The 17,904-nt window shown below is 48.1% G+C and overlaps 6 protein-coding genes across 8 annotated transcripts; 5 read left to right on the forward strand and 1 right to left on the reverse strand.

Moving 5' to 3' along the window:
• Positions 1-34: 34 nt before the first annotated feature.
• LOC136184102 (uncharacterized) lies at positions 35-2,625 on the forward strand. The gene is made up of 5 exons (XM_065970946.1): positions 35-370; positions 426-1,116; positions 1,236-1,294; positions 1,489-1,869; positions 1,920-2,625. The coding sequence occupies exons 1-5, from the start codon at positions 43-45 to the stop codon at positions 2,594-2,596; spliced, it is 2,136 nt and encodes a 711-aa protein (XP_065827018.1). The 5' UTR covers positions 35-42; the 3' UTR covers positions 2,597-2,625.
• A 64-nt stretch (positions 2,626-2,689) lies between these two features.
• On the forward strand, positions 2,690-4,904 carry LOC136183961 (E3 ubiquitin-protein ligase ZSWIM2-like). 2 transcript variants are annotated; one of them, XM_065970779.1, is made up of 13 exons: positions 2,690-2,871; positions 2,925-3,001; positions 3,047-3,087; positions 3,146-3,356; positions 3,416-3,536; positions 3,600-3,727; positions 3,777-3,861; positions 3,916-4,043; positions 4,098-4,266; positions 4,321-4,433; positions 4,481-4,549; positions 4,602-4,713; positions 4,767-4,843. In XM_065970779.1, the coding sequence occupies exons 1-13, from the start codon at positions 2,722-2,724 to the stop codon at positions 4,767-4,769; spliced, it is 1,407 nt and encodes a 468-aa protein (XP_065826851.1). In that variant the 5' UTR covers positions 2,690-2,721; the 3' UTR covers positions 4,770-4,843. The 2 variants fall into 2 exon arrangements, with proteins under 2 accessions (XP_065826851.1, XP_065826850.1); XM_065970778.1 differs by having other exon boundaries at positions 4,602-4,904.
• A 174-nt stretch (positions 4,905-5,078) lies between these two features.
• LOC136184103 (protein zyg-11 homolog) lies at positions 5,079-7,571 on the forward strand. Its single transcript, XM_065970947.1, has one exon. The coding sequence runs from the start codon at positions 5,079-5,081 to the stop codon at positions 7,569-7,571; it is 2,493 nt and encodes an 830-aa protein (XP_065827019.1).
• A 50-nt stretch (positions 7,572-7,621) lies between these two features.
• Positions 7,622-11,256, forward strand: LOC136183960 (uncharacterized). Of its 2 annotated transcripts, none has more exons than XM_065970777.1 (4): positions 7,622-7,701; positions 7,752-7,968; positions 8,020-8,448; positions 8,507-11,256. In XM_065970777.1, exons 2-4 carry the CDS (start codon positions 7,953-7,955, stop codon positions 11,233-11,235), a joined length of 3,174 nt encoding a protein of 1,057 aa, XP_065826849.1. In that variant the 5' UTR covers positions 7,622-7,701; positions 7,752-7,952; the 3' UTR covers positions 11,236-11,256. The 2 variants fall into 2 exon arrangements, with proteins under 2 accessions (XP_065826849.1, XP_065826848.1); XM_065970776.1 differs by having other exon boundaries at positions 7,633-7,701; positions 7,736-7,968.
• Positions 11,257-11,291: 35 nt separating this feature from the next.
• Positions 11,292-16,476, forward strand: LOC136183959 (exportin-6-A-like). Its single transcript, XM_065970774.1, has 23 exons — positions 11,292-11,365; positions 11,446-11,533; positions 11,585-11,901; positions 11,952-12,607; positions 12,659-12,785; positions 12,842-12,954; positions 13,004-13,100; positions 13,154-13,243; positions 13,298-13,367; positions 13,430-13,589; positions 13,642-13,737; positions 13,799-13,949; positions 14,019-14,165; positions 14,618-14,692; positions 14,744-14,840; positions 14,893-15,048; positions 15,106-15,220; positions 15,279-15,338; positions 15,391-15,502; positions 15,560-15,627; positions 15,677-15,839; positions 15,900-16,130; positions 16,184-16,476. The coding sequence occupies exons 1-23, from the start codon at positions 11,363-11,365 to the stop codon at positions 16,277-16,279; spliced, it is 3,288 nt and encodes a 1,095-aa protein (XP_065826846.1). The 5' UTR covers positions 11,292-11,362; the 3' UTR covers positions 16,280-16,476.
• LOC136183962 (tartrate-resistant acid phosphatase type 5-like) lies at positions 16,281-17,673 on the reverse strand. Its single transcript, XM_065970780.1, has 6 exons — positions 17,385-17,673; positions 17,198-17,338; positions 16,847-17,136; positions 16,685-16,796; positions 16,501-16,630; positions 16,281-16,452 (listed from the first exon to the last, which is right to left on the reverse strand). Exons 1-6 carry the CDS (start codon positions 17,646-17,648, stop codon positions 16,409-16,411), a joined length of 981 nt encoding a protein of 326 aa, XP_065826852.1. The 5' UTR covers positions 17,649-17,673; the 3' UTR covers positions 16,281-16,408.
• Positions 17,674-17,904: the final 231 nt, after the last annotated feature.

The following is a 17,904-nucleotide window of genomic DNA, read 5'->3' on the forward strand; positions in this document are numbered from 1 at the left end:
CAGCTCCCCGTACAGTTTGGTGACACCACACCCCCAATCAGAATGACGAATGACGGCTTGCCGTACTTGCGCCGTCCGCACGGCGGCGTGCACGGCTACGATCAAGACTGTTTGCTAATTACGTCACCGGACGCGCTCACGACGTCGCGATACTCGATAGTCGGTCGTAAGCCGTGGGACGGCATTTCGGACGACAACGACGTTCACGAATACGAACTTCGTACAATTTCACACAAATTCGAAGGCGATCCTCATCGGACGCGCTGTCGGCATCATGTCATCGAACTGCACAAGGAACGGTTTCAAAGGGACAAAAATTGCCTATTAGAGGAAATAGAGACTTTTCTAAAACAATGCAGCAAACCAGGAGGTTAGACCTAATGAGATATTGACTTGACTAATTTGTTGCTTATTTTGTCGTCTAGCAACTTTGTGGTATTGTGGAGCTTCTGAAATGTTCACTGGAAATTGGTGGTGTCATGGTTTTGAAAGTCCCATCGACTTTTCTGACATAAGTCAAATCTACATGCGATCTTTTCGGCCGAAAATTTTGACAATTGTTCCTGACTGTTCCTATTCGGGTAATTGGGTGTTCGACTGCGCTCGCTTCTTGGACAAGGAGGGCATACCGGCTTGTGGGCACAAGGTGCGTGAGAAAAACTATTTGATCAAGGTTTTTGCTTCGTGCAGAGCGAATCAAGTGGCCCGAGCCGGCTGGTTTGCCACTCACGGCGTTCGAAATGGAGATGACGGCGTCCTTGGCTTTGGGTGCAATTTCCTTGAAGGACAACGTCCTATTTCAATAGATTTCAGTATGTTGACCTGTCTCATGGACGTTGATGATGTAGCGAAATGCAAGGCTACACCGTCATGGAAATGGGAAGAACGTGTCCAACAATCATCATCGCATCTCTATCTAGTTCGAGGAAGTGATAAGCACAAACAAAGGCCTGCATGGCATTATGTGCTTGTATATAAGAGCAGGCTCTCGTCATTTTTATGCAAAACGCAAGGGGGCTCTTTGGACGTAGCACAATATGGCATTGTACTTGAAAGTGGATGGGGTACGGAGCCGCCAAATCCTATACGACACCTTATTGACTGTCGATTTAGTTAGTGCCATTTTTATCTAATTATTGAGTTTGACCCAAGTAAATCTTGTTGGATCAGAAGACACCACCAGAACCATATCCATATCTTCCAAATAATCTTACGTTGGCAGGAGCGGGCGTCAGTGTTCTAGATCACGCCAATCAAATTCTCTATCTACTAATGTCAGATCAGAAGAAGGAAGGCTATCAGCCAATATGATGGCAGCAGTGGATATGAAAAGCGGAAACGTGACGACGAAAAAGCTAGACTTCAAAACTTAGCCTCAAACGAATTTCTGTTTTCTCGCCTTTTTGTCAATCAATAACTGAGCATCATCAAAAGATATGACGTCGTGAAACCACGGGTAATACAATCAGGGATACAATTAACCTTCAGCTCCCCGTATAATAATAGGTGACCACTCCGCTCACCACTCCCAGTCCCCAGTCAGAATGACGAATGACGGCTTGCCGTACTTGCGCCATCCGCACGGCGGCGTGCACGGCTACGATCAAGACTGCCTGCTAATCACGTCACCGGACGCACCCATGACGTCGCGATACTCGATAGTCGGTCGCAAGCCGTGGGACGGCGTTTCGAGCGAAGACGTTCACGAGTACGAACTTCGCACCATCTTGCACAAATTCGAAGGCGATTTTCATCGGGCTCGCTGTCGGCATAACGTGATCGAACTGCACAAAGAACGGTTTCAAAGGGATAAGAATTATCTTTTAGAGGAAATAGAGATTTTCCTAAAACAATGCACAAAACCAGGAGGTTAGACTTCATTTAGGGGTTTAATTAATTAATTAATTAATTGTTCGTAGCTACTTTGTGGTATTGTGGAGCTTCTGAGATCTTCACTGGAAATTGGTGGTGTCATGGCTTGGGAAGTCCCATTGATTTTTCAGACATTTTTCAAATCTATCTTCGGTCTTTTCAGCAAAAAATTCTAACAATTGTTTCTGACTGTCCATATTCGGGTAATTGGGTACTTGAGTTTGCTTGCGCCTTGGATAAGGAGGGAATACCGGCTTGTGGACACAAGCTACGAGAGAAAAACTATTTGATCAAGGTTTTTGCTTCATGCAGATCATATCAAGTGGCTCGGGCTGGCTGGTTTGCCACTCACGGTGTTCGACTTGGACAGGATAATATACTTGGGTTTGGATGTACTTCCATTGAGGGACAAATTCCTCTTATAAAAGATTTTAGTATCTTGACCTGTCTTATGGACGTCGATGACATAGCAAAATGCAAAGCTAGACCATGGTGGAAATGGGTGGAACGTATTAAGGCACGTACCTATATAGTTCGAGGAACTGATAAAAAGAGGCCCGCATGGCATTATGTGCTCGTGTACGAGAGCATGGTTTCATCATTTTTAGCAAAGGTTGAAGGGGGCTGCGTGGATGTGGCAAAGTACGGAATTGTCATTGACAGTGGGTGGGGCAAAGACCCACCAAATCCTAGAAAACACTTGATTGACTCTCGATTTGCGTAGTTAATCTAATGTGAGTCATTGTTGAATATACACCGTTTTTTAAAATGTCTGCGCGTGCGCATTTCTATTGACGAACCCCGCCTTCAAACGTTTTCCTAAGCAACGACACAACCGATTGTCGTGCGATGTCGCGTCGTTATCCGTGGCGACGTCTCTCTCCCGATGTCGTCGCCGATCGAATCGAACAGGCTCTTTCGAAGCGAATCTACCTCGTCCACCAAAAGGGACCGACTGGTTTCATCCTGAAGGAAGAGCAGTGCGAGAGAAAGCACAAGGCAGACTTGCGATGCATGCATCTCGGCACTCTTTCTTATAAAATACGTCGTAGGTCTATTTGGGCGACCCTCATTCGTGCACATGCTCGACGTTTATCCAGGAAAGAGAATTATGCATTCACATCTTGTGGTAAGCGTTTGATATGTTGTTACTTGCGACTGAATCGGTTTCTAGGGTTATTTTGAAGAAATTTCGCATGCCAAAAGAAAATCCTCGTAGGAATTAATTAGATTAAATAAAATCAGTTAAAAGTAGAGCGTCTTGTCTTTATAGTTGTTTATCAGCGTTGCATGGTCGAGCGAGAAATTAACGAATTAGTATATGGACGAAATTTGAGAATGGCCAAACGACCTGCTGTCGAAGAAAGAGTCCAGGATGATGCGGGAGGAGATGAAGTGAAGCAAAAGGAATTGACCGGAAACGACGTGTGTCCCATATGTCAAGACGAACTACTCGAGTCGTCAGAACCAATCACATACTGCAAGTGAGAAAAGGAAATACAAGAGAGCTAAGAATTCAAAAGTAATTTTTTCTTTCTATTAGACGTGGATGTGGAAAAAGCGTTCATATCAAATGCATGAAAGTGTGGGCAGATCATCAGAAGTCAACTGGGGAATTGATCATACGATGTCCCCTCTGTAGAGAAGACTTTGGACCACTAGAGGCATGCATAGACTACCACGTTTCCTCTACGTTGACTGTAAGACTCTTTTTTCTCGTTTGCTAGATATTAAGAAACGAGTTTCACAGATCGACAACTTCAAGGAAATCATTAGCCACGGAAAGAAATGACGTTCACCTGCACATTTCTTGCCATTCTTGCCACGTCAGTCCCATTATTGGAAAGTGCTATAGGTTCGGATAAGTGTACAATTACACTGCACGCTTCACACGGAACGTTTAGATGTTCCGTGTGCCGTACTCTTTATCTCTGTCACGCCTGCTTTGCGCGACGAATTCACGAGGAGCACTCATTCGAATACAAAACCGTTTGAAAGCATATCAGTATCGTCAATAACGTATAATTGGTATCGTTTCTTTAGAAGCCCTTGCATAGATGGCGGCCAGCGTTGAGAAGTTCCGGTCAAGCGCTGCCCGCAGCCGTTCTAACGGACCTCCAGACTAGGGAACTAACCACTGAGGACTATGACGTCTTACTTCAACTCGATGAGTGTGTTTGAAGGGAGTTTGCATGCCGCTTGTCTTTCTAATCATTATCTTTTAGTTCTCTAAGCGATGGTACAGGATGTTTGCCTCCACACGTTGTGAAGTCGTTTCCTGTGGAGAGAATTAAGAGGGGCAGTGCTCTCTTATCTCCTGGTGTTCATTGTTCGGTGTGTCTTCAGTCGTTCAACTTGCTGCAGTACGTGCGGATACTGCCATGCAGACACAGGGTGAGGTTTGCTCGTCTGACTCGCTCTCGTTCTAATGTTTCTATTGTGCTTCAGTTTCACCAGCGTTGCATTGATCGATGGCTGACTCAGGACAGAGGGACGTGTCCAGTCGACGGCCAAGCTGTTCCAGCTGTCATATATGCACGAAAATTAAAGCCTAAGCAGACGTAGGTATCAGAATCTATAGGCCAACTTTTATTCACTGGTGTTGTAGTAGAAAAGATACAGCGTTGCCTCCTCTGACAAATTCAAAGCATTTGGTTGGCAGTAGTGCAGGCTTGCAGTAAGTTGACCAGGGTATTGTTCAAAGTCTCGTGTAGGTTCTTCCTGTGTAGATTGGTGGGAAATTCATTTGGTAGAACTACACTCTCTTCGTCTCCTTTTGGTCAAGATGTTAGAAGAGACGTTGTCATGAGAAGAAATGATCATAGGAAGCGTGCACCTGTGGTAAGCCTGAGCGGTGCTGCACACACTGTGCCAAAACCGTTGAGACTGAGCAGTAGTAATCCAGCGCCCAGCTTACGTGCAAGGCAACCTATTCTGGACATTGAAGTGAATGGACATTCAGTTAGCTGGCAACATAATTGATTGATTAATTAATTACTGATCATATATTTATTTATGTACATTCTGGAAGCTTCGCCTTCGGACTCGCGCTTTCGATGCCACGTCAGCGGTTTCCGTCACGTCACGTTAGACCCACGCGTGCGCGTAATATCGGGTTTTCGCCATCGACCACTGCTGTCATTGTGAGAGTTTCCTTTTCATTGATCGCTCACAGCCACGTTCATCGAGCCTAAACAAAGCGGACGATGACGTCCAATCGAAGAACGCCGCGCAGTCTCTTTGAAGAGGCCCTCTTTCTCCTTTGCGATCACGGTGCCTCCATTGCGCAGTCACCGCCTCCGCCTCTCATCGTTTCCCTACTTTCAAGCGACGGCAAGAACGCGGGCCTCCTTCCCGTGCGCGTCGTCGATCGAATGCTCGCATATCTCGCCGACAACAAGCAATCGACTTCCGACCTCGCCTCTCTTCTGCTTTCGCAATGCGGAGGCAGCAGCAGCAGCGTGACGACACTGCCCCTTTGCGGTTCGAACGTCACTTTCGGTAGCCTGGCAACGCGCGGCATTGACGCGCTACGCCCGGGTCTCGTCGAACTCGACGTCTCCTATTGCGTTCGCGTCGCCGACGACGTCGACTTCGTCGACTACGTGCGCCCGTCGGCGGAGACGCTGAGAACGTTGAAAATTGCTGGCATAAAGAAGGGAATTGATTTCGAGAAATTGTTTAGCGTCTGCACAAATTTGCAGCACTTGGATGCGAGCTTTACGAGTATGACGACGTCGGACGTGGAGTTTCTGTGCACCAAACTGAGTCGTCTCCAGTACTTGGACATATCGCAGACGAAGGCTGATCTCGTGCCGAGTCTCGTTGCCATCAAGCGGCTGACCAGTTTGAAGTACATTGGACTCTGCGGTATTAAAATCGAGGAGCAGAACGAGGGTGCGGCGACTCGTGCCAAAGACGTCGCAGTCGAATGTTTCTCTGCTCTGACCCAGTTGACTCATTTGGACTACTCGTGCTTAGCTCAGGGAAACGTGCTAGAAGCCGTCTTCGAAGGGACTATCAGTTCGGCGAAAAGTCTCACGCACCTCAACGTATCGTTTTCGTCCGTTGCATCGTCGCTCTTCTATCTCGTTGCCCGTCTCGAATCGCACGGCCTCCTGAAGCGTCTCTCCTTTCTCGGCGCTCTTGAAGACTCGTCGTCGTCGTCGTCGTCTTCTTTCAATCCGGATCCGGATCTCGTCGCTTTGCTACGTCGCGATATTCCCGTCGTTGCTCTTGGCTCGCATCCGGCTCACTCGACCATGCTCTATTCCGAACTATGGCGTCGTCCCTTTTCGGTTCTCCCCGGTGTGCTGCAGCATTATCGACAATTGACTTGCGGAAAGCATCCCGACGACTTGGCTATCGCCGAAGCTCTTTCGCTTCTGATTCACGTGGTTCAATTGGCTACCGAAGACAACGAACTGATCTCCGACGTCGAAACCGACATCGTTCTTTACGCGTCAGCCGCTTTTGCCGGTACGAAGTCGACTCCGAAGCTTCTCGCTCTGAGACTCGTCGACCTTCTCATTGCCGCCTATCAACGTCAACCCCGCCGCGGTGTAATAGGGTCGGTTCTACTCAAAGCGCCCTTTATGGCCATACAGAGCGGCATGATGAGTTGTCGTTCGTTTGCCGGTTTAGTCGACTGTCTCCTCTCCGTCATCGATCCTCATTCGACCGACGGGTGGAGCGTTCACTCCCGTTTTGATGCCGTCCAATTGCTCAATCTTCTCATTCTCAATCTCTCCGACGAACAGAAAATCTTTCTGACGCGCTCCTCGCATTTATTTGACTTTGTCTTCAGCCGTCTCCAAGAGTTCACCGACTCGTCGTCCTACGCCGAAATGGCCGGTCAGTTTCTCGTCGTCCTCTGGAACATGTGCGACGGCGTGCGCGAGTCGTGCGCCGCTCTGATCAATCGCGTCGCAATCCTTCTCCGCTTCGGCGTCCAGTTCTCCGAACACACCGAAGCGGTTATGTGCGTAATCGGCGCCGTCGGCAACGCGGCCGAATTCGCCGAATTTCGTTCCGCACTCCGCGTTCCCGATATGATTCGGCTTATCGAGACGGCGTTGCGAATTCCGGATCGAGGCGGCACTGTTCAGTTCACCGCCTCGCGACTGCTCTGCATGCTCTCTCTCGACGACACCTGGGAGTCGCTTGGCGACGGCGTTCCGTCTCGCTCGGACATGCTCGCTGCCATGGTGAAAATGTTGCGTTCGGCGTCGCTGAAGCCGAACTCGAAGCGATCGATTTCGTTTAAGTCGCTCGAGCCGCTCGTCGAGTTGGTTCGTTGTCAGCACACGGCGGCGATTCGGCTATTCGGTGTTTGGCGTATTGCGTGCTTGGCGAATGCTAAGCCTCAGGTCTATTGTCCCATGCTGAAAAGGGAGGGGAGCTTGGACACGGTGTTTGGCGTCTCGATTCCTGACGAGATGAGGGACGATTTTGGGGCTGCTTTGGATGTGCTCAAGCTGCGTTGCAACGAGTACGCTGATCGGGTTGGAGTGGTGGAAGATGATCGGCACGTGCACTCGCCCATGCATCTCTTTATTCTGCACGAGCAAGGACTAATGAAGTATTTCCATGACGAGCACCATCACCATCATCACGACGACGATGACGACGACGAAGACGACGGATCAGATGACGATGACGATGATGGGTGTCTTATTAGTGATGAGGAAGACAGCTGACTGGATCATTTCTCAGTTGAGTGATAGAGCTAATTTTTTGATGCTGTTTTTTGTTTATTTTGAGTTTACGTAAGTTCAAATTTGCGAATCAACGCGCCGCTGAAATCCTCTCCAGAACCATCACAATATGGTAAAAATAAAAACATGTACACCTACAATTGTAGACCGCGTAGACTGCAGTTGCTGTCGGGACTTTCGCCAGAGCCCGGACAGATGAAATAAAAGCTAGCTGCTGTGAGCTGCTGTGCCACCTACTTCATCGCTTCTTCCGTGGACTGGGTAGAGGGGAACTTCTTTCGAGTCCCCGACCGACCTAGTCATGAGACGGATCACGAGATCCAACCGTGATCCAACCACCGGTCTCACAGAAAAACAAGCGTCATGAGCAAAGCGCAAGGTACTGAATGTGCTGCTGTAGATTAGACCCTAACTATGTCTTACGTGACAGGGCTTGCTGAGAAAGATCCATTGGACTTTTTCCTTGTCGCTCATGAAGCGGACGAGGCCTTCGCTTCGCAACTCTACGACGAAGTCCATCGAGATGGCTATTGCTCGATTTTCTACCACAAAGAATCGACCTGTTGGGGTGAAATCGAACACTCCGCGTCGACGGAGGCGTTTCGACGAGCGAAATGGATTATCATCATCGTCAGCGAAACGCTTCTCAATGCGTCCTCCTCTAGAGCTCCTACCGATGTCCTAATCGGAGCGGCGCTAAGATGTGAGAAAAAGATCTTGACTGTCTTTTTGGACGTCACAGTCGAAATGGTGAAAGAGAAACAATGCTTCTTAACCTCCTACAAGTCTGTGATGGCGTTTCGAAATGCTGTTCGTCCGCTGGCTGCAAGTATACTCGACGTGAAACGTACTGCATGTGGTAAGCGTATTGTAGAACGAACGAGTTTGTACGCATCTGCTGACCTGTCTCGATATAGAAGAGTCATCGATACCGAAAGCAAAGAACGGCGTGGGGGCATCGCTAAGCGGAAAGCTGCACCAAACGTTGCCAGTTTTTCCAAATGGCTTTGGCGGACGGCAGCGCATTGTTCTCGATCTTATAAAGTGTCTCAACGACTCCGACTCCGTTTGTCGCGTCATCTCCATCACAGGTGTGGCAGGAATCGGTAAAGGAGCACTGGCCATTGCTCTCGGACACAGTCTGCAAGAGGGCGAATTGGTGCGCGGCGAATCTGGCTGGACGATGCCAGTGGTGCATCCGACAGGAAAGGACTGGAAGGTAATCTACGCTGACGTTGCCAAGTGCGACACGCAGAACGAGTGCGCCGCCGTCATTCTCGAAGCGATGCGTTTCACGCTGAATGAAGGGCAAGAATTTGAGCAACTGCGAAAATATGCTGAAAAAATGGCCGCCGATACCGCTGACACCGCGACTCCTCTTTTTCTTCTTCTCCTTAATCACTGCGACAGCGTCATTCGCAGCAATCGAGAGCAGTTTCAAAGTCTTCTTCGCGCCATCGTGCCCGCCTTTCGAGTCGTGACAACGTCGTGCACGCAGATCACAGATCTTCACGTTTCCGTGCAGTCTGTGGATTTGGAGCCGCTTGACGCGTCTTCAACGTGCGAAGTGCTCGTGTCTCTTTGTCCCGCGGACAGAGGACTGACTGAGGAGCTAGCAAAGAAGTTTGCAAACCTGTGCAGTGGCATGCCTATTGTCATCAAAATCGTGGTCGCCACTCTCGCCCTGCAATCGCGCACTCTAATCGAATGGTTAGAACTGCTATCTAAGCGTTCAGCTGACTCTGACGTTCTTGAAACTATGGCCAGAAAAATGCCTTTAGCAGATGACGCCCGGAGAAACGTGACTGCCTGCATTCAAACGGTGTTTGATTCCCTCACCGTGGAAGAGCAGAACCAGACCATGTGCCTGACTCTATTCAGTAATTGGTTTTCAACAGAAGAGGCAGCTATCGTGCTGGGAATGGAAGAATCGGTTGTGCTGGATCTGATGGTGCAGCTGGAGCTGAGAAGTTTACGGCAAAAAATCGGCAAAGGATGGTTCAGTCTGCAGAGTATCGTTCACAGCTTTCTCAAAGCCAAGTGCAAACACGAGAACCCGGTCGACTACCAAGCGGCTCGAGTTCGATTTGCAAAGCACTTTGGCGCGCAATTTTGCAAGGCGTCGGCGATTTATGCAAAAGAGCCCAAAAGAGCATTATCTCTGTTTCAAAGTGTAGAAGCAAATTTTGAACAGTTTCGAAAATTCGTGTTTGACGAGGAATTAGCAGACGTCTGCATCGAGTTTGCTATCAGTTCGGAGCTCCTTCTCAAAGTAGTCATGTCTTCGTCTGCTAGAGCTGAATTTTTCGAATCATGCGCCTCGTCTGCCCGATTAAGAGGTCTCTGGAGGACTTACGTATGGCTAAAGATCAGAGAAATAAATGCCGTGCTGGATGATCATAATTGCGATCTGGAGAAGGCAAAGTCATTGATGAAGGAGGTCAAGGCACGCGATTTAGACGACGATCGTCTTCTTTGCGTCGAGCGATTGATTGCCGAAGCGCAGTTGTGCCTTTGCGACAACGACCCTCATAGATCTCTTCGTCTCATAACTTCTGTATGTGAGAAGAACCAAGATGTGCTAAGGACGTCTCCACTGATGGCCGCGTCTGCATATAGCACCTTTGGAAACGTGGCAGAAGACCTTAATAAGCCATCCATGGCTTTATCGTATTATGCAAAAGGAATTGACGTGTACGCATCTTCCATTGGCGTCAAAGTGCCAGAGCACCCCTTCGTTTGCACTATCCAACTGCAAATGGCTCGATGTCACTTTCGCGTGAAGGATTTCAGTCGAAGCAGCGAGTTGTTTTCGCGCGTTCTGAGAGTCCAGACAGGGTTTGGCTGCGACCGTCTTTCGTTGGCCGTCACGTCATATCATCTTGGCATTGCTGAAGCATGTGCTTCAGCCACCGGCAAAGAAAAGACTCTCTACGATTCTAACGCGCTTACTCACCTTCAGACGGCTCTAGACGAAGTAGAAAGGCTAACCAATGACCATCCTCTTCTGGTTCTTGCTCCTATGGCTTTAGGCAAGATTCACTTTTGGTATGGTGTTTGCAGCAGCGTGGGCAAACGAGCTGCGGAAAACATTGACACAGCTTGTCGTTACTTCAGAAAAGCGGTTCAATGCTGCGATGAAAGCAGTGCATTCGACAGAGACCTGTGGAAATTGGAGGGCTTAGCCTATCTGTCCATTCCTTTGCCATCCAAAAAGACACACGACTTTCAAAGCAAGATTGACGAGTGTCGTTATCACGCTGAACTGCTTACATCTCAGGAAGTGGAAATTCCGGCAATAGTTCAACTGGTAATAAGTCAGGACTTCACTAAACGGACTAGTCTTGACTTCACGTTGAGGAAATGCAAGTGGGGATTTGCAGGGTGTCTCAGCGCTTTAGCGCGCCAGCCTCAGGCAGTTGGCGACTATCAAACTTTAGATTCGCTGAATCTCTTGTCTGAAAGAGTTCAGAAAAGGAGTCACGATTTTGATCCCTCTTTGAGGCAAAGATCGTCCACTGACTGTAATTCCAATTCCTCTACACGAAATCGAGTAGAAGTTCGAAGATCCCTCACCGCGTCTTTGCTTACTTCGATGTATTTATTGCCGATGAGAAGAAAAAAGACAGTAGAAAAAGACGTTTGACATGTAAAAAATTGGTGTACAGTACAGTAATAAATAATAAATATTTTTTTACCTACAAGCGTTCTGTCCGGGCTCTGTAGACATCTCTTGACGTCCTCGTCCGATTCACTGCGAAAGACCGTCGGGAATGGTTAGCGAGGCAGTCCTTGCCGTCTATCCGGCAAACTGGAACCTATGAATTAATATTTTCGTCGTTTTTTCCTGTAAAAGGACAGCGAAAAGTATCGGCACACGGTCGAAACGCTTCTGAAAGAACTTCACAGCCCGACCACTTCCAACGTCAGAAGGCACGAAATAGGTACACCTGGGAGGGGCCTCTTTTGGGGGAATCAGTCTACTCTCGATTTAGATCAAATCCTTCTTCAGTTCCAGCAACAAGCCGACGCTCCTTACTCGTCGTTGTACCTCCTCGAGAACTCGTCCAATCATTCGACGCTGCTCTTCTCCCTCGGAACGCTCGAAATCGTCATAAATCGAAAATGGCCATCTCTTTCCGAACCGAATCGACTCGCCATTCGCAAGCGCCTTCTCGCCTTTCTACTAGCGCTGCACGACACGAACAGCGCGCCGGCGTTCATCAAAAAGAAGACGGTGAAAGTCATAGTGGACATCGGACTCGTCGACTGGCCACAAAGATACCCAGATTTCTTCGACATGATCCTCAAGGTACAGTAAGACAACGAAGAAATAATTAAATAAATAATTAATTAATTTAGTCAATTTCTGACGCGTCGAAAGCTTCTCTCGGGCTCTCCCTCGGCGTGGCTCTAACCGACGAATTCGTCTCCTTCAAAGCGGATCTCGAAATGTCGCGAAAAATGGAGCTGAATCAGCTCTTCGTCTCCCAAGCGCCTCACCTCGTCAGCGTCGTCGTCGATCTCCTCGAGGGAATCGGCGTCGCTCAGCAGCACACCGTCGCGCCGACGCCGCCGTCGTCGCCCCAATACTTACCCTTCTCCGGACAGCCGTTCGGACAGGCGAACGCCCAGCCGTCGTCGTTGGGGCCCCTTGACGAGAAATCCGAAGAGCTGTGCGCACTCGGACTCGAGTGCCTCGCGAACGTGTTCAACTGCGTGCCACTTCACGTCGCCTACAAGCCGAATTTGATCAAGACTTTGTTTCACTTTGTCGGTCTCGGTTGCCTGTGCGGCGGCGGCGGCGGCGGCGTCGACGGCGTCGGCGAGGCGTCCGGCGGCGCCGGGCTCAGCTCGCTGGCGTTGGGCTGCGTCAACGAGTTGGTCACGAAGAAATTCGTGCCGCAGGGATGCGACGTCTTCGTGATACAGTTGCTCGAGGAAGGATTTCTCGTTTTGAAGTATATTATCGAGGCCGAGAAACAGTCGGGGAAATTCGTTGCGTTTCTTGACGAAAGGTGATTTACTTGCTTTTTGATTTTCTATGCCGTTACTTATGTGTACATTAGATTTCTGAAGAAGTTGCTTGATTTTTTGCTCTGCTTCGCCGAAAATCATCTCAAGAGAATGGAGAGCAGTGCGAACTTTCCTTTGGAAGCGTGTCTCGTCATCCTGCGAACGTTTACTCATCAATTGGTATATGAGATTTTTTTTCTTAACAGGATACCCACTGCTATAACGTTCTTCTGTAGCCTCAGCTGGACCAGTTCAGTTCGAGTCTCGCTTGTTGGGAAGTCGTCATTGATTTCGTGGATGGAAAGGACGAGAAGGAGCTAACAATGGAAAGACGTCATTATCACGAAAAGTTCGACTCGTCGTTCAGTCGAACAGAATTTCCCAAATTTTGAATTCAGGTACAAGGGCGCGATTCTTCAATTTATCGACGACGTCTGTCGACGACTTCGCGTCGCCAGTCTAGAGTATCAGACCGGCGACGACAATGACGAAAAGGTGAGTCGTAGCATTTGCTTGAGAGCGTTCCTATAAAGAAGATCTGATTGCAGGACGTCGAGTGGACGGAAGTCGCCAATCAGTCGTTCGATCTCTTAGTGACAGTGACCAATCTCTATCCGTCGAATGCTTTAGAGATGCTCGTAAGCGCTCACGTCATCTATCAGACGGAGTCCGTCAACGCGTTCTGTTTCTAGACGCGTTTGTATAGCGATCAAGTAAGTGTATTTTATTCTATTGAAAGCGTTATTACAGTCGGCGAAGAAGGTACGGTTTGCCAACTTCTCTCTTGCTTTTGAATAGTCAACTGTTTTTTTTTCTTCTTCTAGTCTCTTCGCTGAAGTCGTTGGGAGATAAGAATAAGCAGATGCTTCACGCTGCTTTGGTTGGCTTGGCGATCGATCTGCAAGTGCTGTCGTCCACAGCCAATTGCTTTATTGGCTCGCAGTTTTTCGCGTACTTAAATCAAGTCTATTCCATTCTCGAAAGGTTGGGTTGACCTCGTGTTGCTATGTATCAGCGCTCTATCTCTACCTTGAAGCATGTGCCAATTGATGAACTACAGCACGACTCATCATTTGTATCGTCTTCAAGCGCCCGCAGACTCGCAGACGCTAGCCGTCGACCTCGTAAACGTGTACGTATATACATGTACATAGCCCGTTCACACATAGGCAGAAAGGTATCTTCTATTGCAGGCACGTTCACACGCTCTTGGCCGTACAAGGCTTTTCTCATTGGATGGCTCAGTTCTATCTCGAAAGCAGTCGGCAGAAGGAACACGAAGATAAGCTGGTAGCGCTCCTACTGACAATATTGAACAGTTCCCTTCCCGTGCTGAGTCAAGAGGTAACGTCGCTCTACGAAGACGAGACGGGAGAGTGGATTTTTTCTTTCTTTCTTTGTGGGTGTTTGCAGGCTCCGGAGCGTCTTTACAAGGCCGCCGCGCGCGTCTTCGCATCGGTCGCAAAAACGGTGCGACCGCACTATCTTCTCGATCTCGAGCCCGTGCAACGTACGTTGGGAAACGTCGTCGGCGGACAAATGGACCGACTACCACACGAGGTTAGTACAGTACGATTAGCTCTTCCACATCGAAAGGTGCGGCCCGTCCGCGGTTGGCGGTGCAGCGCAGCGCAAGAGTAAGCCCGTTCTCATTTATTCGTAGTCGCGTACGATAAACTGCTCGATTTCTTCTCGCCGCTAACTCTAACTGACTGTGTTCCTTTCCAATAGGTGAAGTGTCTACGTACGTATATATATAGAGTGCATGATTAGGAGGGCTTAGGTTTAATTTTCGGCTCGAGACAGCCAGCGTATTATTGACGTTTTTTGCTGGACGTTTTGTATACGATTGAATTAGCTAATTTTTAATCGTTTCAAAATGCAATATTAATTAAGTTGTCTCGTAGAACTTCATCCTGTCTGTCTGTCTGTTTGTTTTTTAGGCTATCATACTGTACGTAGAAGACGTGTATCGTTCGTAAATGACCTGCGATATATATATATATTTTTAGGTGCTCGTGTTAGTTTACAAGGCGCTGTCAGACGGGCTGCTACTTCCGTGGCCGGATCTGTCCGACGCTGCACAGGTGGGGTGTACTGGCGAGACGTTATCTTCACTTACGCGTTTTTCCTGGTAGAATTGGAGTGGTCGTTCTGTGGAACACGGCAAACTTCTTAATCGACTCCTAACTCAGTTTATGCACGTCTGTCAGTCAGCTGCTGCCGACCAGGGAGGTTTGTGTCACTTTTGGACAGAGGAAGCACCCCTGGAATCTTTTCTTTTCAGTTACTGGATTTATTACGAAGACCCTTAGCATTCTCAAGGGAATGCTGGATTCGATATGCCACGAGGCCAAACATTCGAAATCGGTGATGTACAACAGTATTCAGGTCGTGGTGGAACCGGCTCTTCGGCTTTTTCACGTCTACAAGAACAACATGAGTTCGACATCTTAATTGTTTGATGAAATTGATCGCGTGCTTAACCGAAGTTTCCTAGGTGTCATCGACGGTGTGATCTCGTTTTTTCATTCCCTATTCGATTGCTTGAGAACTCAACTCGGTCCCGAGTCAATTTTTCATATTGTGGAAATCATAATGTCACTCTTTTCTAAGTTCGTTGATAGAAAATTCCCTTCCCCACCGGCATTGTTACGTCTTTGTTCTTTCTAGAGAGTACATGCAGCAGGCTCTGCTCTCTGATCAACGATCCGGATGCCAGTTTACAGAAAAGTGAGACGTCGACTGTTCTAAGTACAGTGATTCGAATGTTCCTTCATTGCAGATTTTTGCATCTCCTTCGCCTTCTGGTTCAGGAACCGGGAAGCAAATTCACAGCCTTTTCTCCCAAAATACTAGATTTTTGTTTGCAAGAAATTTTGCCCGTTGTATCTACGGTATGCCACGCAACACCGGCCTAACGTTTCGTCTAATTCTACTTCTTTTTTTATCAGTTGGACCATCCTGGCGTGAAGAGCGAGCTATTTAGCTTGTTTCACGAATTTTTTGTTATCAGATGGAGGCACGTGTCTCTTTTTCTCTTTCTTCTTTTACTATTCGGTTTCCTCCAGATACTTTTTCTCGGCATCGAGCGCCGGATGTGAACACGAATCGGAATTTGTAACTGTCGTGGAAGCCTTTCGTCAATGTCTGACGCAGACGGACGTCGCTTTGGTAAGACAAAGCCTTCAGCTGCTGGATGATCTGAACCGTAGATGCAAGCTTTATGAAAAGGCGAGAGGGACCCGCTGAGATTGAGTTGCTGCTTTTTATGTTGTTGTTGTTTCTTTTTAGGAGATCTTTAGGGAGAATCTCTTTAGTGGCATCGTTTACACTTTATTGACGGTTCTGGTCGAGAAGAGTCATACTTTGCTGCAAGATGAACTACTGGCTGCGTTGTTTACGTTGGCAGCGGTGGATTTCTTGGCGTTTTACAATAATCTGCTGCCGGGTTTTCTGATTCAGATTGCTGACTTGTCCGACGAGCAAAAGCGTCAATTAGCGGAAAAGATCACGTTGGAGAAAGTAAGCATAATTCACTCTTGTTTACTACTCGGCCGCTTTCACTTTTTTCACAGGATTGGCCGTCTTTTGTAAAAGTTATAATGGCGTTCGCTAATGATATTCACTACTACGTTGTTTGTAACACTAGCTCCTTTCCTCATAGCACATAAATTCACGTTAATTAGTAGAAGAGTAATTGCTTTATTAACCATTGGCACGTGGAAAGAGAGATTCATAGATAAACAAAAACGCTTACAAAACAGTAGGACAAAACATTGAAGTCTGCTTTGGTTTTTTCGCTAGTTGCGAGGGTTCGATTGAACGTTTTCATACAGAACATGTTCTAAAGGGAAATGGTATAAATGTATGTGATTGTCCTCTGCTGCCTTACGGTCTGACGAATCGTAGAAAACAATCTTCATTTGCTCGGAAGTGACGGAAACCGAAGCGTAGCTTCCATGATCGTCCTCCGGATCAGAAGGACCATAATGGTACACTAAAGACCCTTTCGGTATATCCTTCTAAAAACGGGCTTGTTAGAGTGACAGAAAAGCGAGCCAACTATAAAGTCTCGCCATGTGATGTTCAGATGAATCTGTAAGATGCCCAGCTCCAATGAGATAATAATTGACCGGGTTGCTACCGTCGTGAATATGCTCCATGCAGTGATCATGACCACAAAGGTACCTAGGGAACACTATAAGGGAATTACAACACATAAAAACAGTTCTACTGACGCCGATGCGTTGTATTTTTCCAACATAGGCTTCAACCGACTGACCAGGATATCAGTTGGACCGTGTTTGCAGATCGACCAGACAGGGTAGTGACCGGCAACGAGGAGCCAGGTGGCATTCGATTCGGTCAAGGTCTTCTCGATCCACGTCCATTGCTTGTCCGCTTGGTCAACCGAAAGAGGACCGGGAGGCGGAAGGTAACGCAGGATAGGGTCGGTCAGTCCAGCCAAAAGAATCGTGTCAATGACGACCAGTTGTAGAGTATGACCCGATTCGTCAATGGGATAAGTCTAAATGAAGCCTCTCATAAAAAAACAAATCATACTAAGGCCCTTATGGTGTTTGTTGTACTTTCGTGTAGTAGTTGTTTGGTAGGTACCACCGTTTGCTGACATTTGTATAGGCTATTTGGGCCGATTCATTTCCGTAGTGGTCGTGGTTTCCCAGCGAAATTAGCCAGGGCGATTGCAAAGAGGACGCCGTGAAGACATTCTACATATGCATAGAGGTGTCACGTGTGAGCTAAGCGTGTTCTCACCTCGAACGTTTCGTTGAAACGCTCGTCTTCCACATTCTTTACTCCATAGGAATAGAAGTTGTCGCCTAGTGATAGTTGAAACGACGACTCCAGCTTTTCAGCGGTAATTCCCATCGACGACGCTGTTTTCGTTTCAGCTTCCGTCGTGTATGGCGCAGTAGGCTTGCCGCCCCAGTCGCCCACAGCCAAGAAGGTTAGGCTGTCGGACAACAGGCACGGAACAGGAAGTGCAGAAAGAAGAGCCAGAAAGACAAGAAAAGCCATGTTGGGAGGAACCAAATGTCCGGGAATCTTTGTCACGCGCATACTAAACTCAGAGACCACGCGGCACGCGGCACGCGGCACGTTCGTCGTTCGTCGCTGCCCTGAGTTGCTGCAAGATGCGTGCAGCTTGGATTGGACTTCTGGACGCCAATTGGTAAGCAGAACGAACTGAATCATCCCATTGCCCCGTTTTCGCACCATCTGACGGCGCGAAAACGACGTCCGAGCGTCAAAGCGCGTTGGTCGTTCTTCGAAA

This window comes from Oscarella lobularis, chromosome 2 (genome assembly GCF_947507565.1).
Source record: "Oscarella lobularis chromosome 2, ooOscLobu1.1, whole genome shotgun sequence".
NCBI lineage: Eukaryota > Metazoa > Porifera > Homoscleromorpha > Homosclerophorida > Oscarellidae > Oscarella > Oscarella lobularis.